Here is an 11,452-nt window from a genome sequence, read left to right as displayed (position 1 = left end):
TGTCAATTTTGACTTTTGTGTGTATACATATATGTAACAGCATTCACAACACAAAAAGCTTATGTTATCAATATTTACAACTCAATTACCAATTCATCACACATCAGAGTAGTTCATGTTATGCCAAGGATTGATCAAACTCTTGAGATCTACAAGATGAGCTATAGTAATCAAAAATTGGTGCACTTCAATCAACAGGAACTTAGCAGATAAACTAGGTCTTCCTCAGTATTCATCACTGCCAATGGAAAATCCAAGGTATCCTCAGATGGTGATAGCCTTGGACGCGATGTCTGAGTAAATGATCCAAGGTAATCTTTGAGGGCAAAGAAAGCCTTAGATCAATTCCTCAGACATGCAGTCTGAGGGAATGTATACCCAAGGATACCTTGGATTTTACAATCCAAGGCATCTTTGCCAGCAGTGCATTGCCCAGCAAAGAAGCCTGAGGAAGGGCTGGCCCATCTGCTTGGCTAAGTCTGAGTGACATCATCTGGATCAGCATGATCCACGGCATTCAACTGAGGATTAGCTGAGGGTCTGGATGAACTGAGCAGCCTCTCAGTTAAGCATCGGTGACATCCATTGATTCCTTCGGATACCCAGGATGCCACTGAGGATTAGCTGAGCAGATGAACCTTGGGCTTTATTCCTGAGCCAAGAAGCCTGAGGCAGGGCTGACACTCCATGATCCATCCAAAGGATGCTGCACAGGGCTTGCTGAGGAATTTAGTTTGTCTCAGCCTCTAAGCAAATCCTCAGTGGCATCCCTTGGAGCCTGCTCAACAGGGGGATGCTGCTCAGGATTAGCTGATCAGATGGATTGGCCCTTCCTCAGGCTTTGTTCCTTAGCAAAGAAACATGAGGAAGGCTCAGTTCCTCTGCTCAGTTCCTGTTGATCATGTAATCAGATGACAACCAGGAAGAAATAGGAATGAAAAAGGAATGAATCTGGTAGTAAATTTGAACAAACGTTGGAAAAAACACAAAAATTTCCATGCTCACCCCTATGTGAGCATCTACTTTTGCCCATGTGACCACTGGACAACTAATCTAGAACTTGTGTTTGCTTGACAAGTATCCAGATAGCTAGCTCCAGTTGGGGTTTGTCAAGAGCACAGAACAACAGCCAGAACAATATGAGATGAAATATGATGAAGTGATGATAACTATTACCCAGCTCCAGTTGTGGTTTGTGAAGTGAAAAGAACCCAATATGGAGCCAGGGCAAATTAAGAGTTTGCACAGTCAACCTGTATACAGCCATGCAGTAACATCCTTACATAACTATGTTCTTGATGACCAATTTTCTTCAGGGTTGTGCAGCAGCGTGCCATCAAGGTGGGTGTGTGATTCTAATGATATCATATGTCCCTGGTACCCATGCAAACTGATCAAATTCTGAGATATTGACAAAGAACAGGTGAAGCACAAGGAGAGCTATGAGTGCTTAGAGGGTGCAAATCCGTAGATAAAAAACCGTTTTATATCAAGAGATCTTGACTGGTTCTCCTATAGGTTTCTGACTTGATCTTGGGATGAACACTACAGCAGCACTGCCAAGAAAGTTACCTTGGAATTGCAACTCAAAAGTAGCATTGGACCAAATCATGTTATGGCTCAAAACACTTGATTTTGAGTGCATCGGAAAGCTGGTATTTGCCTGAAAATAGTTCATAAATGAAGCAAATACGTGGCGGGCCTGCAAAGAAAGATATCCCTGATGAGATCAAATTTCACAAATCATCAAATAGAATGTCAGTAATTGGGATTACACATTTTGTCTCAGAATGAAAGTTGTAGTTCAGGAATTCAGATTTCTAATGCACCTAAAATCAAGTGTTTTGAGCCAGAATTGACAAATTATGGGGTTTTATAGTAATCAAAACTTTCTCTCAGCACTGATCAGCCAAATTTCATCATCTGTTACAGGTGGTAATCTGATGATTATGAGGGTTTATTGTTAGTACACTCACCTATATGAACCCTAAAAATACGGAAAAATATGCAGATTGGAGATCTCAAACCAAGGAACAGGATGCATATTTTTTCATATTTTTTGCTCTGTTTCTGACCTTTCCAGATTTTTGTATACAAATAATTTAATTTTCTGCCCAGAAAATGTTATGTTTCTTGTAGTGTAAGCCTTTTACCAAATAGTGTTCAATACCTTTTGTAACATTATCACTCATTGCAACAGATGATGATTTACATAATTCTCCACACTTCTCCACAAAGATGATGTTTTGAATTGACAAGAGGAAGGTGATGCCCAATAGGCTGACAAGATAGGTCTTGAGTTATTCTCCACATAGATAACACTTTTAATGACGAGAGGTGTTGGAACATGGTACCTAACAGTGTTTTATGTTTCTTGTAGTGTAAGCCTTTTACCAAATATTGTTCAATACCTTTTGTAACATTATCACTCATTGCAACAGATGATGATTTACATAATTCTCCACACTTCTCCACAAAGATGATGTTTTGAATTGACAAGAGGAAGGTGATGCCCAATAGGCTGACAAGATAGGTCTTGAGTTATTCTCCACATAGATAACACTTTTAATGACGAGAGGTGTTGGAACATGGTACCTAAAAGTGTTGTGGTGAACATGAGCAGTCTCCGCAAAGAATAACTTATTCTAGCCCTCTCTGTGTGTCCCTTTGAAAACTACATTTGACCTCAACACTGTGGAATGCAGATCCAGGCACAAGTTTCAAAATGCGGCAAGGCAGTGCTTGTATGTAAAGAAAGTTATTTGTGACTGTTGTGAAACACGCTTGAAGGTGTGGAGTGTTATGATCTCTCTGACACGGGATTACAGGGATGTCACAATCCTGTGACAGGCAAGACTCAGAGCCGCACTTGTACCAGCTCTCGAGCCATCCATGCTTTGCTCCCTATGCCACAATAACTATCATACGTGGATCACTCTCTCTCCCTTTGCCCCAAGAACCATCACCCCCTGAAGCCGGGTCATAACACATTGTGGCATCTCATCAAGGCAAACCGAGAAAGGAAGATCACAACAAAAGAAGAAGTTGAAAAAGTTTAAATACGATTTAGAAGAAGTTGAATTTTTTTTTCATTGAAATTTTTTTTCTTGAAAAGCATATAAGAAGAGAAGACGACACTATTAGAAGTAAAGAAGTTAAAATTATAGTGTGAAGACGACACCCTACTAGACCAACCAATCATCTAATCCGCCACGCCTACTTTCCAATTACCATCTGTTCACTCTGCCACTCCGCCTGATTCCGAAATATCCGAGTACAAATCTGTAGCCGACATGAGCGGGACCACCAAACCACTTAACCTGGAGTCGATGGCCAGACGGATTGAGCAACTTAGCGCCGCCCTTGCTGCCAAAACCGAACGACGAGTCGCCGCCGAAACTCAACAGGTGCCAGCTCCACCACCTGCTCCTCCTGCCAGAACTCCAAAGGTAGCGACGCCGGATAAATTTGATGGCTCCCGAGGTTCCAAAGCCGAGGAGTTTGCCAGTCAAGTGGGTCTCTACATCCTCACTAACGAGGCCCTATTCCCGTCGGACCGGTCTAAAGTCACATTCGCCCTGTCCTACTTGACCGGCGATGCTGTCAAATGGGCGCAACCCTTCCTCAATCGCGTCCTAAACCCATCAGAAGGCGATACTGTCACTTACGACGAATTCGCGGAAGCCTTCGAGTCGGTGTTCTTCGACTCAGATCGCCAAAAGCGAGCGGAAGCGGGCCTCAGATCATTGAGGCAGACTCGGTCAGCAGCCGAATATACGGTCATGTTCAACCAGCTCGCTCCTACAACAAAGTGGGAAATCCCGACCTTGATAAGTCATTACCGTCAAGGATTGAAAAGGGAAGTGCGACTTGCCATGATTCGCGAATCCTTCACCGACCTCCCCAGTATCACCGCCTTGGCTTGTGCGATTGACAATGACATCCGCGGTGAATACAACTCCTCGTCATCGATTGTCCAACCATCAGACCCTGACGCGATGGACGTCTCCAGCACTCGTTTTGATATCCCATCAAACGAGTATAAACGCCGGGGAGAGGAGGGTTTGTGCTATAAGTGCGGAAAGCCGGGTCACAGAGCGAGATGGTGTGGACGTCAGGGAGGAAAAAGCAAGAGTAGAGGAGGTGGGAAGATAGCAGAGTTAGAGGCTAAGATCGCAGCGTTGCAGAGTAGGGTGGGGGAAGGTAGTAGGTCTGATGAATCAAAAAATGGAGATGCTCGAGAGTGACGGACGTGCCACCCCTGAGCCGAGACGTAAAGGAACTGTTAGAAGTAGCTGGTAATAGTCATCATGCAATTAAAAAATCCAATGACCCACGGATCTTTACCACTATTTCACTATCAGAGTCCCCAAGCGCCACGTCCCATTTTAACCCCAGACCCAAACCTAGTGTGAAAGCACGAGCCCTCGTCGATTGCGGATCAACGCATGAGGTCCTAGGTACCAAATTCGCCAACGAAGCTGGCCTCCCCCTCACCAAATTGGCTGCAGCCGGCGACGTCTACGGCTTCGATGGACAACCTAGGAGTGTTGCCCACGACGCCAAACTATTTGTCAATAATGAGCAAAACCCCACCAGATTTCTCGTCACCAAGATCAAAGACACTTACGACGTGATCCTTGGGATGCCATGGCTCCGAGAGAACGGCCATCGCATCAACTGGAAGACGGGCGAGATCAGACCGAAGACCGAACACAAGACACCATCGGCCCATACCGCAGCCATCGCATCGCCTATACCGGCAACCACCCCAGATGGCACTGAATCCAATACGGGGAAAGCTAGGAATATAGGCGAGGGGGCTCTCACTGTAGAACCAAACAGTGGGATAAAGCCCCCGCGATGTGAGTTTGATCTGACCCCGTCCACCATTCCTATCACAGATGACAAGCTGTATCATTTTCGGAACAACTTTGAGCAGATTAGGAACCTAGAAGACAACCCGACGAATAAGGATGAAACCGCAAGACCAAACGAAGAAGAACTTACCGCAGCCCATGAATCACAGTCACCCACACTAACTGACAAAGCAAGGAAAGAAGACCCACCGAATGAACTTGAGGAACTACAACCGCCTGTAATGAATGAAAGACCAACTATTGCCGCTGATGAGCCAGCGTCGCCCGTACCGAAAAACACCCCGGACTGTCCTGAGGCACCTATGGGGAACATTAGGAAACGAGGCGAGGGGGCTCTCACTGAGGACCATATCAGTGAGATCAAGCCCCCGCAATGTGAGCATGATCCCGTATCTTCACTTACCGTTAACGCAGATGACAACCCTATACGCCCCTGGAATAGCTATGCACAGACACCGACCTGCAAAGTACCTAGCGTACCAAATGCATCAGCCAATCTAATTGCCGCTGCCTCGACAGCGTCGTCCGGACCGAAAACCACCCCAGAAGGGCCTGAGCCACGTAAGGGGAACACTAGGAACCGTGACGAGGGGGCTCTCACTGAGGACCATATCAGTGGGATACAGCCCCCGCAATGTGAGCATGATCCTGTTCCTTCCGTTATTCTTGAAGCAGATAACAAGCTTTTACGCCCCTGGAATAATAGGAACCCCGAAATCTGTACAGCAACAGCATCTTGGAACATATCAGCTAAACTGGCAGCGGACGCTAGTAAGGGTAATGTCTAAAAAACAGCAGAGGAGCTAGTCCCTACGAGATACCATCGTTACATCAACATGTTCAGGAAGAGCAAGGCCATGACCCTCCCACCACACCAACGTTACGATTTTCGTGTCGACCTAGTACCAGGAGCTACGCCGCAAGCAGGGAAGATCATACCATTGTCACCTGCGGAGGAAGTCGCATTAGACAAGATGATTGATGAAGGTCTGGAGAAAGGAACCATATGACGTACCAAATCCCCTTGGGCAGCCCCGGTCCTCTTCACCGGCAAGAAGGATGGAAATCTTCGGCCGTGCTTCGACTACCGAAGACTAAACGCTCTGACCGTGAAAAATCGTTATCCATTACCATTGACCATGGAACTCGTTGACAGTTTGCGCAACGCCGAGAGGTACACATCCCTCGATATGAGGAATGGGTATAATAACCTACGAGTGCATGAAGGAGATGAACCAAAGTTAGCGTTTATCTGTAAGAGAGGACAGTTCGAGCCACTCGTGATGCCTTTCGGGCCGACAGGAGCGCCGGGATACTTCCAGTTCTTCATATCAGATATATTCCGTGATAGGATCGGGAAAGACCTAGCCGCTTACCTGGACGACCTCCTCATCTATACGCCAGCGGGTGTTGATCACGAACAAGCTGTAGAAGAAGTACTGAAAACGTTAGCTGAACACTCGATATGGCTGAAACCGGAGAAGTGCAAGTTCTCTCAGGAGGAAATTGCTTACCTAGGACTCCTGATCTCAAAGAACCAAGTTCGGATGGATCCAGTAAAAGTATCCGCTGTGAAGGAATGGCCAGCACCAAAGACCGTAAACCAAACTCAACGATTTCTAGGGTTCGCTAACTTCTACAGAAGGTTCATCAGCAACTTTTCCAAGATTACTCGACCCCTGCACGAGTTAACCAGAGATAACGTACGGTTCAAGTGGACCCCAGCTCGAGACAAGGCTTTTGAATCCCTGAAGGAGGCCTTCACTACCGCGCCAATCTTGAAGATAGCTGATCCCTATAAGGCATTCGTCTTGGAATGCGATTGCTCGGATTACGCGCTCGGAGCTGTGCTGACGCAAGAGGACATTGACGGGGTACTACATCCAGTTGCCTTCTTATCTCGTTCCTTAGTCCAGGCAGAAAGAAACTACGAAATTTTTGACAAGGAATTGTTAGCAGTGGTTGCCTCATTTAAGGAATGGAGACATTACCTGGAGGGAAACCCGAATAGACTGGAGGTAGTGGTGTACACAGATCATAAGAATTTAGAAACATTCATGACAAGTAAACAACTCACAAGAAGGCAAGCTCGGTGGGCGGAGATGCTTGGTTGTTTTGATTTTCACATCCGGTTTCGACCCGGGAGGCAGGGTACTAAGCCAGACGCACTTTCACGGAGACCTGACCTAGAAACTTCGACAAACGAAAAGTGGCTGTTTGGATCGATATTGAAGCCCACAAACTTATCAGACTCATCTTTCATAGCAGAACTCGATTGCATTGAAGCATGGTTTAACGATGAGGGCATAGAGAACCCAGCGGTCGAGGAGTGGTTTGAAGAGGACATCAAACAGGAAAACTCACCGGATGATATTCACATCGATGCTATCGACCGTACGACCACCTCAAATGGAGCACTGTGGACTGACGACTTAATTCTTCAACGGATACAAGAAGTATCTAAAGAAGACCCCCGAATCCAAGACCTAATCATGGCTGTTAAGAATCAAAGCAAGCATATTCCGTTAGGCTACGTAGTAGCGGATCAGGTGCTATATAAGAAAGGTATTGTGGAAGTACCAGACGATCCAAAAGTGAAACTCGAGATTCTACGGAGTCGTCATGATAGCTTGCTGGCTGGACATCCTGGTAGAGCAAAAACACTAAGTTTAGTTCAGCGTCAGTATAACTGGCCGTCGGCGAAAGTGTATGTCAATTGTTATGTAGATGGTTGCGAATCTTGCGTACGAACCAAAGCATCGACAGCAAGCCCATTTGGGACGCTGGAACCTCTACCAATTCCAGCAGGCCCATGGACCGATATCAGTTACGACTTAATCCCCGACCTACCCCTATCGAACGGCATGAACTGTATTCTTACAGTAGTTGATTGCCTGACAAAGATGGGTCACTTTGTTCCATGCACCACCGAAATGAATGCGGAGGATCTGGCAACACTGATGTTGAAAAACATATGGAAACTGCATGGCACACCTAAAACAATCGTATCAGATAGAGGTAGCGTATTCGTTTCGAAGATCACAGAGTCGCTGAATAGACAGTTAGGAATTGAGCTGCATCCATCAACGGCTTTCCACCCTAGATCAGATGGGCAGACAGAAATCGTCAACAAAGCTGTCGAACAATACTTACGCCATTTTGTATGTTATAGACAGGACGACTGGGAGGAGCTCTTACCGCTAGCCGAATTCGCGTACAATAATAGCACTCACTCCTCTACAGGAGTGTCTCCGTTCAAGGCCAATTTAGGGTATGACCTGTCGTTAGGACGAATTCATTCTAATGAGCAGTGCATTCCAACAGTAGAGAGAAGACTAAAAGTAATAGAAGAGGTGCAAGAGGAACTCACCGAAAATCTGAAAAGAGCTCAGATCGCCATGAAAGCACAATTCGACGAGGGAGTACGACCCACGCCAGAATGGAACATTGGAGATGAAGTGTGGTTGAGTAGTCGTCACATATCGACAACAAGACCAAGCACAAAACTTGACCATCGATGGTTAGGCCCCTTTTCGATCACGAAGAGAGTGTCGACCTTGGCGTATCGCTTATCCCTACCAGCGTCGATGGGTAGGGTTCATCCGGTCTTTCACGTTTCGGTTTTGAGGAAACACACTCCGGATTCGGTTGAAGGTCGAGTGCAGGAACAACCAGAGCCAGTTCAAGTAGAGGGTGAAGAGGAATGGGAGGTGCATGAAGTACTAGACAAACGAAGAAGGAGAAATAAAGATGAGTATTTGATCAGCTGGAAGGGATTTGGAAGGGCAGATGATACATGGGAGCCACTAACTAACCTTAAAAATGCTATTGAATTGATCGATGAGTTTGATCGACAGTTTCCGAAGGCTGCAGAAGAACACAGAAGACGAAGAAAGGTGTAAGTGAGGGGTACGGTTTTTTCCCAACGGGTTTTTTAATACCACCCCGGGGAAGGAGGCAGGGCCGCGAACAGGGAGCCCGGGCCAAAAGCGGGGATAGTGTTATGATCTCTCTGACACGGGATTACAGGGATGTCACGATCCTGTGACAGGCAAGACTCAGAGCCGCACTTGTACCAGCTCTCGAGCCATCCATGCTTTGCTCCCTATGCCACAATAACTATCATACGTGGATCACTCTCTCTCCCTTTGCCCCAAGAACCATCACCCCCTGAAGCCGGGTCATAACATGGAGATAGATGATGCAATAATATGGATAGCAGAGGACCAAGGCTGTTTTGGGATATCCGCTAAACCAAGCTTATATGTGTCTGATGGGTATAAAAGCCAGACAATTTACATGCAATTTCCTCTTCATCCACACATACATTGGGTTCTTCCTGCACCTTGGAAATCAGTGGTTTGCCTGTATTCTTATCACTACCGTATCTGAAATAATCAAAATGACTGATTAGGATATCTCTATTATCTTATTAGTCTGTTAGATTCATTTAGACAAGCGTGCTCTTTGGTCAAAGACAATCCAAATAGTAAGACACACACAGTTTCTTTTTGGTATGTTGCTTTCCCTTGGAGCGCTTGATCTATGCCTCCTTGGGAATCTTCTTCCACATTTGTATATTTTGACTAACTTGAATGTAAAATCCAGATCAAACACTATGGATACTGTCTTCCTCATTGCAAGCATTGTGCTTATCTGCACCTCCTCAGCGATTGTTCAACCTGTACCCATCCAAACTTGTGGTGGATATGAGTTGACCAAACCCCTGAGGATAGGATCAGACAATCAAGTGATCAGGAATGGAGACAAGGGTTCCTCCTTTAGACAACATCTGGCACACGAGGGGGATGGCTATTCAAGTGATGCAGATCATTATGATACTCCTGTCTGTCCTGGTTGTTGCAGAATACCCTGTTGCAGCATCATGTAAAAGAGACAATCTAATGACCACTGGCTAACAAAATATGCTTATCAGGAGGAGGAGGATATACTTGATGGAATGATTTCAGTACCTCACTCAATTGTACTAATGAGCTTTGAATATAACATGATGGCATACTTTGCATCCCTTTTGTTAAATTCTTACAAAGATTTTCTGCGCAATCACAGAAGTCATTCTCATGTGCGCTGCTGTTGTCAATCTTCTGCTGCATGTATCTGTTTGTGGTTGCATTATCTATTCCCTTATCTGAGAGGTCCAAAGAGCTTTGGTTCATCATAAGTCCACTTCACAGAGGTGTTTAGGTTTTTGGCGCAGAGACACTACAAAAAAAGTCATCTTTTCCCATGGGATTAGAAAACCCAAGGTACCATAGGAAATTGGGACCATGGTTTTCTAATCTCATGTGTGAATATCTGTATCATGTATGTTCAAAACTATTTTGATGTTGTCCTGTACTAGGTCCAGTGATACATATATAACTACACTAGCAATAAAATTACAGGCTTAGCCATTGGGCTCCTATAGGCTCTCAAACGTAGAGAAGTCAAACAATGCTGCTATGTTGCTTTGTTTAAATATATTGACATGTAAGACAGCAATATTTAAAGATGTTGTTATATGTAGCACTATCAGCCACATCAATTGTTTGAATTTCAAACGTTGATATTTATTTTCTCTCTCTTGTGCTGCTCCCAAAAAACAATAAAACAAACTGATCAATAAAAGATCCTTTTGATCAAAGCTTAATTTGAGCGAGAAAAGGATTATCTAGACTAATGTACAAGCTGATTCTTCTTGATCAATCTCATGTAACCTCAGAAATCCAACTTTAGCTTAACACTATAGAAAACCAAAATCGAAAAAGAAGGTAAAGTTTAATGAAAATCGAAAAAACAAAGAAAACCCTTTGCTTAATTACCGATTTTCTTAGAAACATTTTTTAAACTTTCACAGTCTGAAAAAACCTCAATATCTGGTTGTTCTTGAATTTTGTTTTTCCGAACTTCACTCAAAACCCCACCAGCTTCTTCCAAGGATTTTTCAAATTCCTCTCACGAGGTTTTCATCCAAAGCACTCAGGTTAGAGCAATACCATGACAGGTCTCTTATTCATATGACAAGTTTGAATATTTCACTGATACAATCAGATGGTTGCATAAAATACTGAAATTTGAAGATTGACATATTCACTTATATTATTCAGTCAGGTTGATTCAGGCGTGTCAGGTCCAGCAGCTTGAGAATCCTCGACATCGCAGGTGCGTTTGCTAGGTTTGATGCAGCAAAAAGAAAGAGTGAGTTAATTTACAAGTCAGCACCATCATCTTAGATTCATATATTTTTGTTTGGTATAGCCACTCACGTCTCCTCGGAATGGATTGACCTGAGATTCGCAATTACCTTGTGGTAATGGTTAAGGGTACGCATGAAGTGTTTATATTTTCTAAGTGAAATCTTGAGCTGTCTTTTGTAAAGCTGTCGGTGGAGAGTAACTTCAGAGTCACACGAACGCAACAACATCTGGGTATATGCAATCACATCTTGAGACTCAGTGAGGTTTGATCCGATGTCGTGATCTCGTCTTCCACACGGTCAATCGCTCCTGATATCGCTGCAAGCTCAAGGTGCTGAGGATCCAACACGTTTTGGTCGGGGAGATCAATCCCAT

General features: G+C 44.7%; 1 protein-coding gene across 1 annotated transcript; it reads left to right on the top strand.

Annotated features, from left to right (window-relative positions):
* Window positions 1–9,498: 9,498 nt before the first annotated feature.
* MELLADRAFT_124365 (uncharacterized protein) lies at window positions 9,499–9,771 on the top strand (the record flags this gene model as incomplete). Its single annotated transcript, XM_007419551.1, has 1 exon — window positions 9,499–9,771. One exon carries the CDS (start codon window positions 9,499–9,501, stop codon window positions 9,769–9,771), a length of 273 nt encoding a protein of 90 aa, XP_007419613.1.
* Window positions 9,772–11,452: the final 1,681 nt, after the last annotated feature.

Source organism: Melampsora larici-populina (genome assembly GCF_000204055.1).
Source record: "Melampsora larici-populina 98AG31 unplaced genomic scaffold MELLAscaffold_243, whole genome shotgun sequence".
NCBI classification, from domain to species: domain Eukaryota; kingdom Fungi; phylum Basidiomycota; class Pucciniomycetes; order Pucciniales; family Melampsoraceae; genus Melampsora; species Melampsora laricis-populina.
This window is presented reverse-complemented; position numbering and strand designations above follow the sequence as displayed.